Source organism: Emys orbicularis, chromosome 1 (genome assembly GCF_028017835.1).
Source record: "Emys orbicularis isolate rEmyOrb1 chromosome 1, rEmyOrb1.hap1, whole genome shotgun sequence".
Lineage (NCBI taxonomy): Eukaryota > Metazoa > Chordata > Testudines > Emydidae > Emys > Emys orbicularis.
The window spans coordinates 254,590,692-254,615,387 of NC_088683.1; the positions used below are offsets into that span (position 1 = coordinate 254,590,692).

Consider the following 24,696-nt stretch of genomic DNA (forward strand, 5'->3'; position numbering starts at 1 on the left):
CATGTTAAGTATACTAATATGTAGGGTGACTATATTTCCCTATGCTGAATACGGGACATCTGGTAAAATTACTTGTATTCAAGCGGCAGTCAATCAGAACTATGCAGTACAAATGTTCAAATTAACATCAAGTTGATTGAGTCCCTGTAAAAAGAAATACTGTGTAATTGGATTCTTTTTATTTACCTTCTTATCTTTAAGGCTTTAGGGTTCACACGGGGAGGGGTGACGGCCCCCCACCCCCCTCCACACACACACAGGGAGAGGTGACACACACACACACTCCGGTACACATCTCTCACACAGGGGTGGGAGGGACTGACCGACCAACCCTCCCACCCGGCGCTCTCCACCTTCCATGCCTGGCTGGGCCCCTGGGATGGACCCGCCTCTCCTGGTACCTGGTGCCACATCTTCCCAAGGCAACACACGGGGGGGCACGCAGGGTCACATCCCCCCACCCCCCCAATTTATGCCAGGGTTCACACCAGAATGTGGCCAGCAGCAGCCTTTTGGAAGGGATGGGAGCTGCTTCCAGCCGCAGAGGAGTGGGTGGAGATGGATGACTTGGCCCGTGTCTTTGCAGAGCTCATCTCTTTCCTTCCTCCCCGCCTGCCCACTCTCCTGTGGCTGGAAACAGCTTGTCCCTTCCTGCCCGCACAGTGCCGAAACACAGCTAATATCTCCAGGCTGCTGCTGGCCACCAACATAACCGAGCTGTCTCCTGTCCCCCAGCTACAGCGCAGACAGGAAGGGGTTAAGCCATAAGGATGCATTGTGCACCAGGGCACCTCCCTGTCCATGACTTTGTCCTTGGGGTTAAGTCCGCTGTCTGCTGCCTCCAGCCCTGCTGAGGTATCCGTGGGGCTCTTGGCCGTGGAGGTGGGGTCACCGTCAAGGATGGCGTCCAGCTCCTTATAGAAGCAGCAGCTTTTGGGTGCAGTGCTGGAGCGATGGTTTGCCTCCATGGCCTTCTGGTATGCCTGCCTCAGCTCCTTTATCTTCACTCTGCACCTGCACCTGCACCATGTCTCATTCATAGCCCTTATCACACAAAGCAAGAGAAATCTGCCCGTGGGTATCGAAGTTCCTATGGCTGGAGCGAAGCTGAGCCTGGACAGTCTCCTCTCCCCATATACTCAGCAGATCCAACAGCACTGCAGTGGTCCAAGCAGGAGAGCGTTTGCCACGTGGAGCCATCATGGTCAGCTGGGAAGATGCGATGTGAGGTATCCACACCGAGCAAACAGGAACTGGAATGTCAAAAATTCCTTGGCCTTTAAAGAGGAAGGGGCAGATGCTTGTTTACCCGGGTGAAGGGCAGCAGAGTTTGAACTATATATATATAATTTGGGAGGGGAGTTGTATCTTTCCCTCTTCTTGATTTTTCAGTTGTAGAGATTTCTCTTGTTATTCTTTCAGAACCTTGTGCCATGATTACCATTTTCTAGATAAGTGCTTCTCTTTTTTGAGAGAGATTAATTGGCTCTAATCTTGTAATTTTCTTGGCTTTAAGGAAAGCCTTCTATCTCTCTGCGTACTCCCCCCTCCCCCCTTTAAAGAAGGGTCTGAAAGGGAAGAGAGGGTAAAGTTTGTATGCATTTCTCTCCATTCACTGATCAGACTGCAAGCAAGCTGAGGTTATGTTATTTTCCTTTGTTCCCTCCATGATCACCTTTAGCTTTATCTCCTTTAGAAGCAGTTGAATGATAAAGGCAGTAATGTGATTCTGATTCTTCAACACATTCCACTCTTAATGTCTCATTGGGGATGGTAAAAAATAATTTTCAAACAGAATAGACTGTTTGCTCTAAATTTATAATTTTATTTAAATGTGCTATATGAGTAGAAGGAAAAATAGTGCGACTGATAAGATTAAGAGTTTTCTCTGTGCAGAATGATAGCACCAAAGCTTTAGCTGTAGCTCTTATCAATGATGACATACTTATTCACCATAAATTAGAACTCATGGAAAACTTTAAATCTACGAATATTTAGGGTTTTTAGTATTCCAAACTCTCAACCTGAGTTAAATTTCAGCTCTTTTAGCTTCTCTTACTGCAACTCAAGCTCCTTTAAGCATACTGAAAGTGTTTCTTATCCCCTGTTTTAGAAACAACCTATGTCTTGCAAAATATATAGAACTGTTACAGTCACCTTCACAGCATTAGTTGAGACAGGACACCGATCCTGTAAATACTTAATTGTGTGCTGAACTTTTAGCTCATAAGTTGTCTAATATGGTCTTTATATCTTGTAGTATAGTTGTAATGGATTTTGATTTGGGACAAAATAAAGGATTACATAGGTTCTCTTTTCTGAATCATTAGGGTTCGATTTTCTGTTAGTAAAGGCTCAGTTGAATATTTTGATCTGATATATGTTGACAATATTAAGACTGTTATGATGGTCAGTCCAGCTGTAGTACCAGTGCTTATTATTTTTTGTGGTTAGGGAGAAATGCATTGAATGCTGAAGGAGGAGTCTAAATTCTAAGGGATTAAAGGTAGGTTAAAGTTTTCACCCCTCAGCTCATAGAGAGCCGAGAAGACAATGGTAACAAGACAAGCAACAGTGGCTGTTATCTGATCCTGAAAAATTCTCATGGAATGTGAAAAATCTAAGTAGCCCAATCCAGTGCAAAGAGAATGGTAACCTATTTAGAAAAGAGTAAAACAAACAATAGCTATGGAGACTAGACATTAAAATGAGGCTGGGTAGTACCAAGTGAGCATATTGAGTCTCCTACAGAACTAGAGGAATGTCTAGAAACATCTGCGCAACTCAGGAGAGGAGTGTCTGCATTTCCTGTAGTGCCTCCTGCAAGGTACTGTTCCACATGTTATCTGCAGTGTTTCAGTTTTTGAGTTGTACATAGCACAGATCCAGTGGTATGATGAGCAGATTTCAAATTGAACCACTCAACTTTTATATGATCTTAAACCAGGTGTTAGGAGAAAAGGAAGAAATTTGTTTCAGTTTTCTGTTTAGAAAGTTTCTGGCACATCCCCAAATATACTCTATTAATGAAATGTCTTTTCCCATTGAAATCAGATCAACTTAGATCAGGGGAGCTGCGGGGGGCTGTGCCTGCGGACGGTCAATGTAAACAAAACGTCTCGCGGCCTGCCAGTGGATTACTCTGATGGGCTGCGCGCTGAAGGTTGCCGACCCCTGGCTTAGATCCTCCCCAAGTTCAAGTGCTAAAAGAAGCCAGTAAACAATCTGATGGGGTGGAAGTGATTTCAAGAACCGTACCAAACAAGAAGTATCCTGGGCCTGGTCTACACTAGAAAATTAGGTTGGTTTAACTAAGTCGGTCAGGGGTGTGAAAAATCCATATCCCTGAGCAGCATAGTTAAGACGACCTAAATCCCAGGTGTAGACAGTGCTAGGTAGATGGAAGAATTCTTCCATCGACCTTTCTACTGCCTTCTGGGGAGGTGCATGTAGGATTAGTATAAAATTAAAGAACTAAATGAGTTTGTTTGGTTAAGGAAATATATGTGTGTTGTGAAGAAAGGCCCTGACTAGCAAGTAGAAGGAAGGCCTTGGAAATAATGTTATATGCCAAAAGAAATGAAGTAGAGAGGATGTCCGGTGAAAAGAATAATGAAATAAGGGGAAGTTTCTAAAAAGAAGGCCTCTGACTGAAAGGGCTGACTGCAGATGGTTTGAAATCACACACAAAAATCTGTCTTAAAATGAGGCAACATAGCCCTTCCCCAACCCACACACCAGTGTTAAAGCCTGTGTGAACTCAGGTGCAACAGGAAAACAGTTGGACAGCAAGGAGAGGAGGAAAGGCCTTGGGGAGAAAGGACGTTGTAAATCTTTTCTGGATTAAGACTGGAAATAAGTGTGAACTGTCTCCAATTGTTTTTTAGCTGAAGTCAATAAATGGCAGTGACATCACTTGTTTGTTAAAGGGTATAAAAAGTAAACTCTTAAAGGGTTCATTGCTAATACCTACCTGGGTCTAAGCATGTCTGGGTTTAGCCTGTTTGTAAGTATCTTGATCAAATGCTTTTAAATGTTTTGTTACTGTTTGGATGTAGTAAATTGCTTATTAGGCTTTTTAGGCATGTTTAGAGCAATTGTATAAATTCCATTTGGTTTTTGGATTTAATAAAGGAATGTATGGTGTTTGGTGATTTCCCATATTAATATTAATTGGCTATTAGCCAGGATGGGCAGGGATGACATCCCTAGCCTCTGTTTGCCAGAAGCTGGGGAATGGGCAATAGGGGATGGATCACTTGATGAATACCTGTTCTGTTCATTCCCTCTGGGGCACCTGGCATTGGCCACTGTTGGAAGACAGGATACTGGGCTAGATGGACCTTTGCTCTGACCCAGTGTGGCCGTTCTTATGTTCTTAATAATTTAAAATATTAATAATTCCAACAGTGGATTACCTACAGTGATGAGAGAATCTTTATTAAAAGAATGATCTCTCCAAAGTTCATGTGTGGATCTGTTAAATTGTTATGCGTGCTGTCCTGTGACCGATTTGATCTTGGAACCACTTCACTTTGGGGCAGATGTGGGCACGTAACATTGTGGCTTGAGTTGTTGCCTGGCAAGCTCACACTGCTTGGCAGTTGTTATGCAAACAATCATGAGTTGACATTATGCGTTTTGGAGCAGTCTTTCTTCATAATTAAATAGAAACTATATGTATCAAAAAGGGGCATGGCATTTTCTCCATGAGATTTTGAGCCACTCATTTAAAAGAAAAATGCAAGGTTAAATTGAACAGATACTACTGTATTTTGAAAAAACCTCTGTTACTTACTTCTCCAGTCACTACCATAGCTCAGTTTATTGCTATTAATTCAAAACAGGTTTTTATATAACATAATATCTATCCGTCGGTTCACTTTGTACATTGTAGTTGTTTGTTTGGACATGTACTGATGATGTCCTTTAATAATTAAAGGGCTATAAGACGTTGGTGATGGTTTATAAAAACTACCCTTTTATGGGTATCAGTCATCACCATACTTAACAGGTATTTGTAAGAGCATTAACTAGTCATTAGAAACTACTAATGTCTGACTTTAGGGAGGTGTTGCTTAATTCTGTTTAAGTTTATCCTGCTGTGCATTGGGGGTTTACTTGAATATTGCACTTGAAACTGGAATGCAGCATGTTTAGGCAAATACCATAAACTGTTTTCCTTTTCTTATTTTTCCAGGTGTGATTTCTAGGTGAGTGGAGATGTACAGCCTTTTTCTATCTTTAAATCAGTACAGTCCTTTAAAATCAAATATGTATAATTTTGTTTTATACGTGATTTTTTCAGTCTTACAGGATATACTAAAGTTTATGTGGTGTGGTTGCTAAGAAAATGTTAAGTTTTTTTAGGTCTATCATATAATGCCTTTCTTTAAAATCCTCCATATGGCATTCTATACTGAATTGTTCTTAGAATATTCTTGTATAAAGCTCCCATGCTTGTTTATAATCTAATAAACTTGACAGAATTCACTAGTATGAAGCTACAGATCCAATACTACATATTTAAAACCAAAATTTGCATTCTTTGCACATTTCATTATTGTAAGAATTTGAACTTAACCTTTATGTGTGTTCCACTACAATTCAAACACTCTGATAGTTGAATGTATAATTCATACCACATAGACATGTGTTTCCTGTCTAGGTCAAAGAGTGTCTTACAAGTTTCTTGCAAGTAATCAAATGAGGTTTGGGTTTTTTAGCTTCCTCATTTCATTTTATCAAACTTACATTTAACAAAATAAAAACTGAATTAGGTTCATATATAATTTCTCCCTAGAAATAAACCTGGATAAGAGTCTGTATACATGTGCCAAGCTTAAAATTATTTTTTGAAAAACATTCAGTTCTGTTTAAACCTATTTTAAAATTCAAGTGTATAGTTTTCATTACCAGTTCAAACGAGACATGCAGCTTGGTCACCTTCCTGTGTTACAGGAAACTTTTAACTTTATCATTCATGTTTTATAGTCTCCACAGGACCTTGCACCATTGAAAAATAGACAAATGCCAGAGTGGCAGTCCTTTTGATAGTTAAGAGCAGAAAATTATTGATGAATATTGTTTTCATTTTTAGAGTTTTGGAGGAAAAGTGTTTTTGTATTGGTAGCATTAGTCACCTGGGTTTATAAGAGAATGTTTGAATGCTGGATGTGGAAGTTCTTGTAGGTCCTCTTGCCGCTCAGTTTATTGGATTAACCTCCAATATTTTGGTTTGCTTACATGCTTGAGTAACTTTGGATTTTATAGTGCTAATGGGTCTCCTTTTGTTATAAATAATGGTATGGAAGAGATAATTGCTCATGAGATTTTTAGCTAATTCCAAGAGGCATAAGGACAGTTGACTAGTTTGCATAATAAATTGTAAATTTGTTCATGATGACTGGGCACTTAAGCTTTAATTTCCAACAAACCTTCATGGAACCTGGTAGGCTTGCCACAGGCATCCCTTAGGTGTGATAAAGGAAATGTAGTGCCCTTCTGAAGGGTGTGTACCTTTGAGAAACAGGAAGCAGTACAGCAACTGCCTGTGCTGAGAGATTTGTAACTCTGACGAGTGCAGGTGTGCAGACCCGCTGCTGAGCATATTCTCTCCAGGCATCTTGGCAGCCACACTACTCAACAGAAACTTAAAAAAACCCTGTGGGTAGAGAAATATGACTGCATTGCAGCTGAAAGAGTTATCATATTCTGGTCTGTACAGGAGGAGACGGGATCGCCCTGATAGTTTGGGACTTCATGGGTTACATGAAGAGAAGCTAAGGTGAGTGCAAATTAATGGTTAACAAAGGCTCAGGGTACCTTTTTAGTTAACAGGCGTTTGTTTAAATGATTACAGCAAACTAAATACAAACCGAGGTTCTAATAATGTCATTGTAAAACGTGTAGTTTAAAAGTAGCCCCAAAATACCAGAATAAATCTAGGAGGGACTAATAAGAAGCAGATGTCCTGTGTTTGCACCAGTCATAGTGTAGTTTTTGGCAATGGCATGAATCGTTTCCTAAATTTGGCAAATGCAATCTGTCTATAACTTTCTAGTATACTTTTGACAGCTGGTAATTTACTAGTAAATAACTTCCCCGTACATGTTATTGCAGTGTAGATTAAAATACAATGTTAATCACCAAAGCACTCTAATTGAAACCAAGGAAAGTTGCCTGGTTTCTCTGGGATCTTCCTGGTGTCATTCTGTAGGGCTTTTCTTTGTTTAAGATGGTCTAGTGCAGCTTGTTGGATCATGCTTCTTTTCCTAGGGATTCTTTGTGAAATGGCTTTAGACAAAAGAATGCAGTAGAACCACTTGACATGACCTTATGAAGGAAGGGTGACCAAAAATCTGAAAGCCATTTAACGACTAAGGTTATTTTCCCGATATGAAGTTCCTTTTAAAATCTTACATGAGATTTTCAGTGGCCTACATTTAGAACCTGAAAGAATAATAGTTTGTAGCCTCAGTAAATGCAGATTCAGTCCAGTGAAAATGCTAACTTTTTATCTCCTAGATAGGGAAACAGTCTGTTCACATTTCATGTTATTCAGTAATGGATTCTTGTGTAAAAGCATCAATGGAGAGGAAGTACTTCCTATCCCCTAATTACTTTTACTTTGCTTTTATTTTTAAACTGTGTTTTGATTTGAGTGTTTCAACTCCATAATTGGAATGCTTCATACAATTTTGTGCTTCGGTTTCATATGGGGGTTATAATGCCATCCTTTTTTTCTTATAAACTCTGCTTTTTCAGGCCATCAGAATTCACTTTGTGCTGAAACTTTTCATAGAAGTTTACTTCTTAAATTGCGGTTTTGTTATTTATGTTACTTGATTTCAGAAGAATGGAAGTTTACATTTTTAAGATGCCCCTTTGTGTTAAGATTAAGAACTTAATTTCATCTTAAATTTTTTTACTAAATATTAGAATAATTTACTGAGATTTTTAATTATCATGACAATTAATAATCAGATTTACTTAAATCATATAATGAACCTGCTATGTATACTTAGATTCTATTCTAAAATCTCTGCCTATGTAGATTTTTGAGGGCATTTATGTATCTGTATAATATATAACACATATTTTTTCCAATCCAAAGTCATTAACAGAATGTTAATGTTTTAACAAACCAATAGCAGCAAAGAAGTTAAGTGGAATGAAAAGATGCATTTTTCTTTAAAAACCTATACTCATTCGGGATACCTCTTTATCTGCTCCTTTAAGCACTCCATTGTGCATTAATGTTGGAGAGCGTGTCTTATATCACGTCATTCTTAATGGCAAATGTCCTTGTTTTCCTCATAACCAGTTGAATGTTCTTTACTGTAGTGCTTTATGTACACAAAAACAAACAGTTACACTAAACGCTTGTCTACACTTGAAACACTACAGTGACACAGTTGCCACGCTGTAGTTGCACCACAGTTGCACTTCAGTGTAGACACTACCTATGCCAACAGGAGGGGTTTTCCCACTGGCATAGGTAATCCACTTCCTCAAGAGGCGATAGCTAGGTCAACAGAAGAATTATTTCATCAGCCTAGTGCTGTCCACACTGGAGGTTAGGTTGGTATAGCTACATTTCTCATGGGTATGGCTTTTTCACACCCCTCAGAGATGTCGCTGTGCCGATGTAACTTAGTGTAGACCAGCCCTCAGTTAATAACATATGACTGAAAAATCACTTAGTAATTAAGCTCAGTCGAATGGGGTATGTTCAGAGGTTCATTCTCCACTCAACATTTCCTTTCCTTTGTATATATTGTTTTTAATATATTCAATGCATTTTATCTACTTTTTGTCTCTTTTTACTACTTTTAAATAATGTGTCAAAGTCCTTATGGGATCAGAATCTGCTTTCATAAACAGAACCTGCAAATAGATCTGTTGAAAGCAAATAAACGAGATCCATACTTTATAGCTGTAATATTGTCATTATTCTTGTTTAACGTGGATATCTTGGTAGCTCCTAGCAGCCCTGATTTGGATTGTGTGGGATGCTACACAAGCATAAAGACAGGTTTCAGAGTGGTAGCTGTGTTAGTCTGTATCAGCAAAAACAACAAGGAGTCCTTGTGGCACCTTAGAGACTAACAAATTTATTTGGGCATAAGCTTTTGTGGGCTAGAACCCACTTCATAAAGGTGCACGTGATTCCTGCCTTCAGTAGCTTACAATTTATGAAGATCAGCAACATGTGAGCAGAAGTGGCTCCTGAGAAATATTTTGAAGGAGAGGTCAGTAAGTAGCCTTTCGGTTAATTTAATGGAAGGCGTTCCAAGCATAAGAGGTGAAATGGAAGAAAGTCCAAAGATGTTCATGGGACAAAAGGGCAAGCAGGTAAACAGTAGGCAACCTATATCAAAAGTGGATCACTAGGGAAGGGCCAGAGTTGTAAAGTGCCTTGAAGGTTAATGTCTAAGAGGGGACTTGATTATGTTTAAAAAAATGTTTTAAATAGATGAAAATTATAACATAAATTCAGTCCTTTTGCTCTTTTCATAATTGTTCTTATCAGATTTGCTAATTGTTGAAGTTATTTCTGCTTAAACTGGATTTTGCTCCTTCCTAACCCATTTTCTTATTTCATCCTGTAGTTGCCATGCTGCCTTATTTGTGATTTTGCAATCATTTCTATGGCAAAAGATTGCAATGTTATAAATATAGGATTATGACTTAACTACGAGATGAAGAAGAATGAGGACTCAGGAGGAGGAAGCCCTTAATTTTCATGAATATTAAATGGAACACTGCAGAACATTCTCTTTTTTCATTGAGTTCTCCACAGTTACACCTTAGGATCTGTCCTTAGTGGTTACATTTACTTTAGACTCTATCAATAGGATAAAATGTTCCTTGCAGTGTGCATTACTTGTGTATACTAAATTTAATATGCCATCATCATGTTGCCCTATTGTATAGCTTTGTAACATCCCCCTGAAGTTCTCCACTTCATTAATTTTTCATAGTTGTGGCTAACCCCTCTTTTCCATAGTTATTTAATTAAATATTAAATAGTACCAGTACTTGGGTCAATTCACTGTAAACCTTTTGCCATATTAGAAACTGGCCATTCATCCCTGTTCTTTGTTTTCTAATCCAGCACCAAAATTTGTGTATGACTACTTAGTTTTCTTAGGGCTCGGCCACACACCCAAAAAACCCACCACAGCAGCGAGTCTCAGAGCCAGGTCAACTGACTGGGGTTTGCAGGGCTTGTGCTATGAGACTAAAGCTAGCAGTATAGATGTTCCCACTTGAGCTGGAGCCTGGGCTCTAAAACCTGGCAAGTTGGGGTCGTTCGGAGAGCCCAGGCTTCCACCTGAGTGAGAACATGTATACTGATATTTTTTTCCCCATAGCATGAGCTTGAATCAGTTCACGCAGGTTCTGAGACTCACGGCAGTGGGGGTGGGGGGTTGGAGGGGTGGTTTTTTGTTTGTTTGGGTTTTTTTGCAGTGGAGATGTACCCTTAGTGGCCTCTTATGGGGCATTCTGAAGAAGCCTTAGATGAAGCCCAGGTAAATGTCCTCTACCAGTTCTCCTTTTTCCAGCACTTTGTTGCCTCTCTCCCTTATAGTGTCCCTCTCCCTTACCCTTCTTTTGTTACTTGTCTTCCTAGATTATTATTTTTTGGGGGAGCAAGCACAGGGTAATCATATGTGTTTGTATAGGGAATAGCACAGTTACCCCACTCATTGTCCTTGGTAAGGGAATTGATTTAATATCCCTGGGAGAGAGAGAGAGAGAGACACACACACACACTCTCTCTCTCTTACAGCCCAATTATTGGCTGTTAGGTGGAGTGATGAACATCATCTTGATAGAATGTATCTACTAAGCATATAGAGTGATGAACATCTTGATAGAATGTATCTACTAAGCATATATTCTTCCCTGAGTTTCTGCATGTAGCTGGTGTGTTGGGTGAGTGGGTGCAGCAAAGGTTCTTTCTAGTCTTAACTGCTGGGATTTTCCTGAGAGAGGGACTGTTATAGAATGCTTTAGTGATCACAGTGGGAGCTTGAGTCCAGTTTGGATTTAATTTACTTTATGGATCAGTGTTAAAACTGAGTAGCACCACGGGAACACAAAGTATGAGAACCCCAGTACGATAATAACTTCTGTCTTGAACTCAGATGTATGTATAATTCCATATATTCTGCAAAACCAGATACCTGTTTTAATCCTCATCTTCTGGAAATCATATTTTTCTGGCACAGTCTTCACAGACTGCTGCAGAAGCATCAATATTGCCGATGCCAAAGAGCTTTAAATGGATATTTGCTGCTGAATTTTTGGTGTTTTTTTTTTTTTTAACTTTTAATTTGAAATGAAGTGTAATGTGACTTAATCTGAAGTATTAAAATACAAATAATTAATAATTAGGACATTGTAATGCTGCATTACACCATTGAACAATATATTCAGAATATGTATGTAGGTTTAAATTCCTAAAGGTTTACAAAGTAAGAAAATACCATTGACTTTCCCTAAAAAAAAAAAAAAAAATCCCTTAAAGATATGTGAAGTAGAGTAGGAAAATAGAGTAATTTCCTGTGTTAACATAACTTTTGAGAGAGATCATCCACTGCCGGCTTTGAGGGTCCATAACAGGAAACAGATCTTTAACTTTTGAAGCTGTACCCATTGATGCTGGTATAGTCTATTTCCATCATTGTCTTCCAGAGGTTTATAATTCTGCTGTGCAATTTTCAGTGAATCAGCCCAGAAGCATTTTTTTCCACCTACCGCAGGGTTTGACAATTAAATTCTAAAATTTGTCATTCTCAGTCTGCAGTAGAATCCTGTGAATTGGAAAATTTGCCTTCAGTTTCGGTATCTGCCACAGTCTGTATGATGTTGGATGAATCACTTAAGCACTCAGTGCCTCAGTTTCCCCAGCTCTAGGAGTTACAGATTGGTGGTAGTTAAATGTTTTAAAATTCTTTGTTGGTGCAGAGTTCTGTAAGTGCAATCCAGAGAGTTTCTCTCTCTCTCATTCACTACCTCTCCACAGCACTTGTTTTTTTGGTCAAAGACCCAATCCTGCACAATTGGAGTCAGTGGGAGTTTGGCCACTGTGCACTGAATCAAGCCCTAGGTGAGTAACTCCCATGTTTTCTGTTTCTGCTTCTAGCTTTCCAAGGAATCAGCATCAGTGTGAAAGTGACATGATTCCTGGTAGTCTCACTGCTCTCTGCAAAGTTCTGAATATCATAAGCAAACTGACAGGAGTCTTGTTAATTTCACTATGCTGCTGCTTAGCAAAATTATGAGGTACTAGCTTTCTTCATTTAGTTTTCATCAGTTATTCGAGTAGTTTGTCACTCTATTCTCTTGTCACAGAAGATATCTTATAAAGCTTTCTCCGTATTGAGAGACATTGACAGTTGAAAACTACTGGATCAGTTTTGTATTCGCCTGGTGAACGCAAACTCTTAATTTTCTGCACTGAAGTACTAAGCCGTTTTGCAGACAAATTGCTTTAGACTCCAGTTAAGCACATACTTAAGGGATTTGGGATGTAAGCATATGCTTAAAGTTAAGCATGTGTTTAAATGCTTTGCTGAATTGGAGCCCTAGTTTGTAAAGCCTGAAGCAGTTCAGCCGTGTCCTGGGCAATCCATTTCGTAGTGTCCCTTAGCATTTAAAAGTTATGCAGCGTCCCAAGCATCCCCAATGTAAAATCTAAAAAGCTCTCATCAGACAGACCCCTAGATAGCTCTCATAAGATGCCTATGGACGTTGCCTCCCTACAGACCTATTAGTGCTCATAGGAGAAACAGTGAGGAGCTGACTTGGAGGAGTGAGATGAGGCAATAGGGACCCTGCAGAGCTTCTGAACTCTGCAGGATACTGAGAGCCGAGGGAAGGCAGAGGAAGCAAGGTTAATTTGCAGAATTCCTAAACTTTGGCTGTTGAATATTAATGTGTAACATTTCACAATTGTCTCACAAAACTTAAAATAAAGTTAATATTTATACATAGTTTCTTCAGCTCCGCAGGGTCTCCAGTCAGCTTCTTTAAGGTGCAAATATCAGTAGAGGCTCAACAGCAGTGGCAACAGTAATCAGTACCAAAGCAGAAGTACAGATATTGAGGTTTTACACAGTAAATATTCAATAATAAAAATATTGAAATAAGTTTAAAGTCCAACATTTTGTACACGGCTATGACTAGAAATACTACCAGAGCAATCTGTATTTTGGACCAGAAAACTTTTGCCCTGAATCAGAAACATTTTTGATCCTTGGACTGTTTGAGGTTTTAAGTGAAGAGAGGGTTCATCAATGTATGCTCACCATTAGAGGAAATATTGACACCTCTTATGGCAAATTCCAGAGAGTTTGACACTTCCAAAGGATTAGAGGCACACAGTGTATATTCACACTTACTTTAACCCTAAGCAATGAAAAGTAACTCTTGATGAGAACAACAAGGAGTCTGGTGGCACCTTAAAGACTAGCAGATCTGTTAGTCTTTAAGGTGCCACCAGACTCCTTGTTGTTTTTGTATCTGTTAGTCTTTAAGGTGCCACCAGACTCCTTGTTGTTTTTGTAGATACAGACTAACACGGCTACCCCCTGATTCTTGATGAGAACACCCTCTCTCTTGTTCTCACCCTCCTGCTTTTTTATGTGGCATAATCATTCCTAAACAATTTCTTTTCATTGAATCACCATCAGACAATATCCTTTGAGTCCAAATGACTAAGTGGTGATAAACAGTACTTGTGTAGGTGAAAATTGAGCAATCATTCCTCTTAAATTACTGTAATGATCCAAGCATAAAATTTTGTGTCTGTTGGTTTTATAAAATGGTGGTAAATACAATGGTTATAGTAGATATCAACAAATAGATAGAGGAGTGAGAATTCTTTCTTTCAATGCTAGTCGGTTACATTTCATAAATAGATCGTATTTTAAAACCTGTTTTTGATATGCGGACTTAGTGTGTCTAACAATTAAATAACACCTGCATCAAAAGCATTCTATAAATAACATTTAATGTAATACCTTTTAATTTTTAATGTATATGTGAGTATTTTAAACTAGATTTTGAATACAATATTTGCCATAAAATGATTAATTTCCACACAGAAATACTCTGTAGCAGAGATAAAACTTAGTCTTGGTTAAAACCCACTGATTCACAGACGGCAGGAAAGAACTGTGAACCCCAGTCTTTTAGATAGTAGAGGAGGTCTGGGTTCATGATTTTTCTGTCCCTGTATATAATAAGTTGTGTGTTAAAATGTGAATCTAGCCCACACAGTGTTCTCTTGAGTACCACGAACTGAGTGGGGGATGCCAGATTGTGATTATTTTAGTGTACGTCCCAAACCTAAATAACACTCTGAATGGTCATGCATGCCATCTGATGTCTTAATGCACGTGGTTTTATGAGGCCCCTTCATTTCGCTTGGTCTCTTCCATAAGAATTCATGAGTTGTGGGACTTAGGAATTCAAATTCCTTCTTTTTATATTCAGAGCTGTCAACTTAGTAGCAGTTCGATTTTTCTTTAAAGTACTCGCGTGAACCAATAATTTCATTAGAAAAGCTCCATGAGCTTTTCATAATGTTTTGGGGTTTATTAATGAGGGGAAACTGCCCACATTTGGCAAAAGGTTTGCAGTTCTTTCTGCAAGCCTGTTCCTTTTCTGCTTTTAGGTATCAGCTAGGCAAAGCTTGGTAATTTTGGCTGAGGTTTTTGTTTTGGGAGGAACCTGACACACACAGCAAAAATCACAGCTGTGAACTCATACAGACAGAAGTGGTAAAATAAAATGAATACATAAAATAAAAATTATCATAAACCTCTGAACCAAAACTGAAGAGTTTTGCACACTGTAACAAAAATGTTTGTATTGGCAATTTGTTTCTAAAATAAACTGCTTTTAACTTTTTTTTTTTAAGTGTGCATTCCTTAGAGCTTTGTTGCATGCTTCTTGCTATACCTTAAATCTCCAGATTGTTAAACTGTTATGCTTTTTCCATCTATATCCAACCCTGCTACAATTGTCCCTCCCCCTGTTTTTTCCAACTATGCTTTTATAAAAGGTTCAAAAGGCTTTTGTACCAAAAAAAGAATGAATGAAGGTGAAGAAAGTGTGAAATGTAATTTTGTATTTCTGTATATTAAACCTGTGCATGTCACACTCGTAATGATTGATAATGTCCTTGGCAGAAAGTTTGTTTAGTAAATCTGGTTACTCCATGTTCCCTGGCCTAGGCAGCTATTGAAAACTGTTATCATCCATGCTGTGGATAAGAATCAAATTACCTGAGCTGGTCTGTTTGCTTTTGTTTTAGTAAACAGTGTTTGTATTTTCCTGCTGTTGACTTTACTTTATTTAGGCATTTTCAAAGAGAAATGTTTATGTACGTTTCTCCTTTTGAGACTTTGATTATTAAACCAGTAGCAAAATCAATGTTTTAGTGGGCTCTGTACTAACCTCTAACAGCATACATTCAGTTCACAAGGAAGTGTGTGCACGTTATGCTGGGCTAAGTTTGCTTTTTTAAATAGCAAATACATTGTCGCCTTGGGACAGCTAAGTAAATTGCCATGTTGGTTGTGATGAATTTTGACTGAAGTATGCAAAGCAGTCATTAGGATTAAACTGAATTCTTTATTTAAACTAACTCTCAAATTGTAACCACTTTCTTCATCTTTCCTTCCTCATCTTTCCTCACCCAATCTGTCCCTATTGTTCTCGAGTATGTATTTCAATTGTTCATTCATACTCCATTCATTTAACATTAGACAATGGGGACTTACCCTGGTGCCTGTCACTTTAGAAATGTCTAAAAAAACCAACCACAAACCCATAGCCCTGGGTTTAGAAAGTGTTTGGCATCTCTTATTTTACAGTTGGTGGTACTGAAATTCACATACTTGTTTCTGAGGGAGTAAGCCCTAAATACACAGTATAAAGTGAGGGGTTTTGGCCTGTGTTATAGAAGAGATCAGACTAGATGATCGTAATGGTCTGTTTGGATCTTAAAATCTATGAAAGCAGACATTTTGTGCTAGCTTTTTTTGCTAGTACACCTCTACCTCGATATAACGCTGTCCTCGGGAGCCAAAAAATCTTACCGCGTTATAGGTGAAACCGCGTTATATCAAACTTGCTTTGATCCACCGCAGTGCGCAGCCCTGCCCCCCCCGGCGCCCTGCTTTACCGCATTATATCTGAATTCGTGTTATATTGGGTCGCGTTATATCGGGGTAGAGGTGTATATTATTGACATTTGTCTCATGGTCCAATTACAATTAATACTTACTCTGTTGCTGGCTGTTAGAATGTGTTAACCAGAATATTTAAGGGGGAAGCTAAATACGGGTTGTTTAGCTATTTTCCATTCTCTCCTTTCTGATGTTGGAACTTGATAATGCAGTGATGAACATTTGAGAAATCAAATGCAATGCTTAAAACCAAAGTGGTTAACGGATGTGACTTAATCTTTATGGGAGGAAAAAACAGTGTTGTGTCAATAGATCTGCTTTCTTCATCAAGCTCATCTTCCTTCTCTCCCCAACACAGCTTGTTTAGTTCAAACAGCTAAAAACTTAACAGACTTCTAAAGTCACTAATAGAAGTTATAGAATATTTTAGAAAAGAAAAGCTTACAGTAAGGTGAAAGGTGAAATAAAGTAGATTCTCCTATCAATGCTAATATCTTTGTTTACTTAAGAAGAGATCTATATAAGACTGACTGTCTCAGTAAAGAAATAAACACTCTCCTCCACCACCGTAGCTGAAGGTCAGTCCTTCAGTGTGGAGTCTCCAATGGAGTTGTTGCTATAATAAGAATGTAGTTTAGAGCCAGAACGTCTGGTGTTGACAGTTATCCCAACCATATAAGGAACTACATGGACATACAAGAAGGCTTTCATGGAAGGCCGGGTGTTCAGTTTAGTCAAGATATTAATTATAGCTGCTGGATGAACTGTTCAGGTCATGGCATTCAGCTTATAAAAACATCAGTTGTAGCTACTGTAAGAAGATGGTTAATGCAGGACTAACATTTAATATAATTTCTCCTTTAAATTTACAAGCTTATTGTTTGGAACAGCATCTGTGACAATATGTAATGATAGATTATATTTATTAAATACCTGGTATTGGGAAAGGAAACTGCTATTTTCAAAGGGAAGTACTGTAACCCAGCATTACCAAATTTCGCTAGGACATGAAGTTTCATAGAAAATATAAAGATCAATATTGCAGATTTGTGTTTATAGTTATGAGAAATGATGATCAAAATATTATTTACTGGTGGGGTCAAATGCTTTGTAGCTTCTGCAGATGGAGCTCATTGCACACATGAGGAGCTCCTTACATCCCTCCATTCCCCGCACAAGCTCCCTGTGTGGCACACTCCCATCGCCCTCTATTTTGGGGACTCACTGCAATCCTCCCACCCCTTCCGTCATGTCAGGGCCTGCGTGCCCCCCGACTTCTCCACTCTTTTCATTCGAGGCTCTCATTCTGCCCCCCATGCCAGGGGCTCTGTGTGTGCCCGTCTTCCCCCATGCCCTCCAATTCTTACTGCTTTTTTTTCTGTCTGGGAGATAAGTCATTCATGATGTCAACATGTTAAACTTCTGGGAGGATGTGTGCAATGTACTTGTAGCCATGTCAATTCCAGGATATTTGAGAGACAAGGTGGGTGAGGTAATATCTTTTATTGGACCACTTCTGTTGGTGAGGGAGAGGACAGGCATTCAAGCTTTTGAGCTACACAGAGCTCTTCTTGGGAGGATGGGCAGAACTGAGATGGGAGGAATTGGGCTGGAAAGTGTTAATGGCTGACATCAACCAGTTCTTTAATCTATAGACAATTAGGGTGTGTCTACATGCAACTAGACACCCAGGGCTGGTCCATGTCAGCTAACTTGGGTTCATGGGGCTTGGGCTGGAGTCCAGGCTCTAGGACCCAGTGAGGTGGGAGCTCGGGCACCTCCAGCCCAAGCCTGGATGTCTACACAGCTGTGAAACAGCCCCACAGCCTGAGCCCCATGAGCCTGAGTTGGCTGGCATGGGCCGCCAGCCGTGGGTTTTTATTTGCTGTGTAAACATACCTTTACAGGCCTGGTTGAAGCTGCTGAGTCTGCTAATTAGATGCAGGGAGCTCTAGGGCTATGTCTACACTGCAGTTAGACACCCACAGCTGGCCTGTGTCAGCTGACTCAGGCTATGGGGCTGTTTAATTGTGGTGTAGATGCTCAGGCTTGGGCTGCAGCCTCAGCTCTGGGGCTCACCTTGCAGGCTCTTAGAGCCCAGGCTCTAGCCTGAGCCAGAATATCTACACCTCAGTTAAACAGCCCCTTAGCCCGAGCCCTGTGAGCCCAAATCAGCTGGCACTGGCCAGTCCCGGGTTTTTAATTGTAGACTTACCCTATATGTTTCCCATTTCCTGCTTCCAGTTTTCCACTTTTACCCAAAATCAATAGGGATCTGCCTATTATTGCCTTGAGCGTTTCCTGAAATGTTGGTTTTGATCAGATGCGGTGCTCAAACGTTGTTACAAACAGGCACACACAAAGAGAAAATGCTATCCAGTCAACTGTAGGACCTCGCTTCTTCTCTGAGTCAATAATACATATGTGTCTAGCAATAGGTGTCCAATACCTGACACTTTTTATAGTTCACACTGTAAAATTAAATTACAAATGGATTCTAATGTTTTTCTATAAAAAGCACTAGTGTATATATAACTGCTTAAAAATTTACTGACATACAAGAGTTGAATATAGCATGAGTTCTTGCAGCACAGCCAAGTAAGTGTAGGGTGCCTATTTTATGGATAAGCTATTTCATGCAATGTCTCACTGCAAAGGTGCTAAAGTACTTCTGTTATGTTGTGGTATATTTTTGGAGTGCTGGCCTAAAGGTATTCAGGAATAGCTGGATGGGGGGCAGTGGTGGGAGGAAAAGGAATGTAATCGAAGGTAACTTAAAGAAGGGTGTAAAGAGAAAAATTACCCATGTTCTATATATTTCACACAAAGCAGGGATTCGCTGGAAAACTTTTTTCATCAGCAAAAGAAAATACAACACTTTCTGAAACATCTTCTAAAAAAGTATTGTTGAAATATCTCTTTTCTCTCCCACAAATTCTACTTTAAGATTACTTTCACTGATTATTATGATCTATAAAGATCCTTGTGGGAAGATGCCTCTTATCAAATTCCTGTAATATTCGCTTTCCAGTAAAGAAATGGAAAATGAATTCTCTGTAGTAGCCGATACCAAGCACATTTGTTTACACTGGCATAAGTTTATACCGAATTATGTTATAAAGGCTGTCTGTCATCTACCCTATAGATAATTCTGTGTGAAAACATCACTACAGTTTTCAGAAACACTCAACTTTGACCTAATTCTGATCATGTTGAAGTCAGTGGGTATTTTCTCATCATCTTAAATGGGAGCAGAGTTAGGCCAGTGTTGAGGACTTTTGAAAATCCCATCCATAATTTACAATTAAAAAACTAGAAAAAGAAGAATTACTCCTTTCTTCAAATTAATTTGTAAGAACCATTTGATTTAGGGAACACTTACCCAACAATTACAAAAACTAATATTTTGGTCACTTAAGACCATATTAAATTTTAAGTTTAATGATGATGAGGAGGAGCCAATTCAGCACTTTAAAAAAAAGTCAGTGTAGAATTTTATGCAGGGTCCTGGAAAGCCATGTATATTTAATAGCAAGAGGAAACTGAAAGACTTTCTTCTAACTACTGACTGTATATTTGTGTGTGTTCCATTGCACAAAGGCTGCTGTTGTATAACCTTGCACAAAGGCTGCTGATTAATTTATTTAAAATTAAATCATCCTTTTGTGTGTCGCGGTTATGGAGGGGGAGGATTGTGCTGTGAGTTTTTATCCTGCTCTGCAATAACTTGACCTTTTACAGGGAATGTAGCTGCTTTGCTTTCAGGAGGTCAGCAGTGACACAGCAGCCTTTCAGATGAGGCAGACAACATTATTTCACTGTAGTGCAATTAAGTCACCAATGGCAGCTGTTATTGCCAAGCACCTAGTTTGGAGTTGTGACTGTTCTGCACATCTATTTGTGGAATGAAGTAAAATGTTCTATGAGCAGCAAGTCCTGCTGAACTTTCTCTATAAAAGTCCCCCCCTTTGATCTAAGACAGATACCCAAAATATTCAGCCTGGTTTTAATACTCACTAGACAAAAGACAAACATTACAGCTTCTGTTAATTAAAACATCTTATATGGTATCATCCACCTTCTGTGACATTACAGTTGGGGTTGTATCTCTATCCTCATTATGAATCTGATTTTTCAGAAGGTTCATCTTAGAATCCCACGATTGGGGTCCTGTCTCGTGCCATATCGAATGCAGGTCCCTCATCTGTTGTGGATTAATCCCTTGCCTAGCGTTTGTGTTTTAAAAGCACAAAAATCCTTGTAAATGGTCAAAATCTTTTGGGGCCAGATTCCCAAGTAAGATTCTTACTTATATCAGTCTCTCTCCATTGTAACCAGTGTCACTTCTGACTCATAGCAGTGTAAACTAGTAGAAGTTCAGAATCAGGCTCCTTGTATTTATTTAACATTTGTAGTCATGTCACTTTAAGGAATCTGGCCCTCAAACCAGCCAACAAGATTAAAACAGCCTTTGTGGACTCAGATCTTGAGGTAAACACAACTTTTTGTAGCTGTACCACTCCTAATGAGGACAACAGGAGCCACATGGCTAATGTGCCATGAAAACTTTTGATATGCAACTCAGGGTGCCCTTTCATTATTATTACAAAACGTTTCTGTGGCATCAGAAGTTTGCACAGTGTTTTACACCACAGATAAGAAGAGGCGGGTTGAGATTCTGTACTGCGCCTCTTGGCACAGCACAAAAGGCGAGAAAGCCACCTTTGCTCTCTTGGGATTCTAGACTGCTGCAAGAGCTGAAAAGTGCCACAGCATAAATTAGAGGAGCCTCTGGGGTCCTCAATTTATGGCAGCCCCCTGAGAGCAACCTAGAGGATGCTTGGCACTGCTAGCTATCTAAACAAGAAAAGACAAATAAGAATACACAGGACAACTGAAGAAAATGGGTAAAGAGTTGATAATTCCCCCCCCCCCCCCCGGAAGTGGTATTTTTGAAGAAGGACTTGCAAGAAGAGGAGGCTTGGGTGGAGCAAATTAGAAGTCACAAATCTAAGACTGGGGAAAGGGATGAAGGAAACAGTAAGGTAAAAAGATTGGGAAAAGCTTAGGCATCAGGAAGGGGAGCAGGGAAATGAGAGCATAGATGTACAGGGGAGTTGCATTGAAATGGAGTGACACTGGTATATGTAAGAACAGAATCTGGCCCAAGAGGTTTTGCCCATTTAAGACACAAAAACTAGTTCATAGAATATCAGGGTTGGAAGGGACCTTGGAGATCATCTAGTCCAACCCCCCGCTCAAAGCAGGACCAATCCCCAATTAAATCATCCAACAGATTTTTGCCCCATATCCCTAAATAGCCCCCTCAAGGATTGAACTCACCACCCTGGGTTTAGCAGGCCAATGCTCAAACCACTGAACTGTTCTAGCAAGTGATTAATCCACAACAGCCTGTCATTTTTCTTTTTTTGCTGCTTTCAAAATAATGACTTACTGAGATATTAAGACTCAAAAATTGGCCATCAAAAATGTATGGTAACTTTATTGTTTCATTAGGATTTTTGGCATGTTGACTTAGTGCTCCTCTTGAACTCCTTAGTTCATCCTGCAACAGCTGGATGAATTGACATGATTAGACTGCAGCTATGGGGCTAGAGCTTTGACAACCATCAACACAATGGGTACGTCTTCACTTACATCCGGGTCCGGATGTAAGCAATCGATTTTCTGAGTTCGATTTATCGCGTCTGGTTAAGACGCGATAAATCGATCCCGGATCGATCCCGGAAGTGCCCCGGATCGATCCCGGAAGTGCTCGCCTTCGACGCTGGTACTCCAGCTCGGCGAGCGGAGTACGCAGCATCGACGGGGGAGCCTTCCTGCCGCGTCTGGACCGCGGTAACTTCGGACTAAGGTACTTCGAATTCAGCTACGTTGTTAACGTAGCTGAATTTGCGTACCTTAGTCCGAAGTGGGGGGGTTAGTGTGGACCAGCCCAATGTTTTTAAATGCCAAAACAGCACTCTGTCATTGAATGAAGAGGACAGGAACTGTAAAAGCATCTAGAATACAAAAAAGTATTTTGTGTTTTTACAAAATAGTAATTAATACATCTATCAAAACTCCTAAATACATTTCTCTAAATTGGAGCAACATTTAAATCATTTAAACAGAAGGTGCTGCACTCGCTGAGTACCAGCACAAACATTGGACATATGTATCTATTTTTGAGTTTACATTGACCTTTTTTGGGTCAACTAAGGTGTCATTGGGAAGTCACATGACAATTCCACCTTGAGAAGAGCGCTCACAGGTATATGGGAGAAGATTAATAAAAGAATAGTGATACTAGGGTAGAGAGCCGCAGCACATTACATGTAGAGAGCGGGTTTCAAATTCAAACAGGTTTTTGTTTTAAGGTTTTAGGGGAACATTTTTTTAAAGGAGGTTGCATTTATGCTCTTTTAACTCTGCCAATCTAAAATATAAACCTTAAACTAAGAAAAGAGCCCCAAGTGAGAACCAGATCACCTCTCTATGTAAACTGCTGTTGTAATATTACTATAGAACTGTATTCGTTTTGATCCTGCATTTCCAATAGAGCTAATATGGAAGAGGACAAGGAACATCACAGTGGCTACATCTCCACTGCTATACCTACAGTGCCTGTTGTTCATCACTGGTGCAGCAGTAGAATCATAGAATCGTAGGATTGGAAGGGACCTTGAGAGGTCATCTTGTCCAGTCCACTGCACTCATGGCAGGACTAGTATTCTCTAGACCATCCCAGACAGGTGTTTGTCTAACCTGCTGTTAAAAATCTCCAATGATAGAGATTACGCAGGAGCAGTGCAAGTGCTACGTAGTCAGGGCTCCCAATTTTTCCAGCACCATGTTCTGAATCTATCCTCTGACCAGGGCATAGTGCTACAGCCGCAGCCCTATCTATGCTAGAACGTTCACTGTGACAGACACAGCATTGCTGTCAGCAGGTACATGGTATTCTAGTATGTACGCAGCCTCCGATACTAGCACTGAGCACCAGTATCAGGGTAGGAGGGATACTGAACACATTAATATTACTGTGATAGCAGCACTGTTAGTTGAACCAGAGTACCATGACTCTAAAACATATTTTTTAAGTATTCTTTTATATCACAATAGCTCCAAAGAAACAATTACAAATTTTATCTCCTCTCATACACATGCTACATATTCTACTTCAAAATTACAGTGAAAAAAAGGAGGAAAAAAATGTTTGCTTGTCAAATATCAGTAAACAAAGTTTAAGGTGATGGGACAATAGCCCTGTCCACACTACATTTTTAAGTGTGATTTTTGTGATTGGTTAGATGCACAGTCAGCTTAACCGGGTACAAGTGACATGATTCAGTTTGTGTCCACACAGCATCTTCTCTGATATCATAGCTATGTTTGTGCATCTGAACCTCCCATGCTACCTAACCATGTGCTAAGAGAGTTTTCTGTGCAAATCTGCAAAATAGCGTAACCTGCTGAACTGGGTACAATGTGCTAGCCTAGGCCTCTGCCAAGGGTGACAGACTTTTTAATCATATTGTGTGTGGATTCAAATCATGTTTAGAGCCAACCATGCCAGAAAACACTTTCAAATTTGTTTAAAAATTGTAATGCAAACAGGTCCTTTGGAATGGATTCTTCTTTTTCTTTTCAAAGACACTGGTGTTTATTAAAAATGAAAGATTTGAATGGAATTCCCTTGATTTTTGTCAGGGGTTTTTGTAAGACCCCTGTGTTGCTTGCTGTTCCTAAACTGTATATTTGTTTGCACTTCCTTCCCCCTATTCTCCTTCCTCACTTTCTCAGACTTCCCTCTAACAAGCAAATTCTCTGGATACTGAAACCCTCTTGCAGAAAAGGCAAAATACATATGGTTTACTATTCATTTTTGTAATCATTTGCTACTAAGACTGAGTTGAACATGAGGTGTCAGTTACTTGAAAGAACTTTCAAAAATCCATTTTGGTTTGAAGTCCTAAGCTGTCAGAGGCTGGGCCTATCGTAGCTGACTAAAATGTGACAAAGGAGTATAACTATTGCCTGCAAATCCAGACTTTTTTTCCTTCCAGAAAGAGTAAAGGTACTTAATCTCCTGGGATAGGACAACTTCTACTACTAAGAAATCTGCAGTTGGAGTGCGGGGACTCGTATCAAATTGAATGTTGCATTAAAATAATTACTGTATAATAAAACCCATATGAACAAATGGTATATAGTCAGCATCAGAAGTCATCATCATTGTGATGATAGGACAATTGACATCCTTATAATCTGCTCCCCCCCCCCCCCTTCCCTAATAGCCATATTAAATTCATTCAGCTTTCAGATCTATATGGGATTTATCTGTCAGTGCAGTGCTGTAAACACAACCTGGTAACTTAAAATCAAGATTATTTGTTTCTGCTTCTTACATCAGCAACTAGAACTTATTTGGCAGTTCAGCTAATGATGTGTGAGACAAAATAGAAAATAACCGATCCACTTG

The 24,696-nt window shown here is 39.5% G+C and overlaps 1 protein-coding gene across 3 annotated transcripts in view; it reads left to right on the top strand.

Annotated features, from left to right (window-relative positions):
* The window catches only part of LIMS1 (LIM zinc finger domain containing 1), a 163,802-nt gene that overhangs the window by 76,587 nt on the left and 62,519 nt on the right, over positions 1-24,696 (top strand). Inside the window, exon 1 of one of the 3 annotated variants that reach the window (XM_065423808.1) lies at positions 6,681-6,787. The exons of the other annotated variants lie outside the window; for them this stretch is intronic. Coding sequence (XP_065279880.1) covers positions 6,681-6,787 — 107 coding nt within the window. Of the gene's footprint in view, positions 1-6,680; positions 6,788-24,696 lie in introns of those variants that run through there. 3 annotated transcript variants of the gene reach the window in all.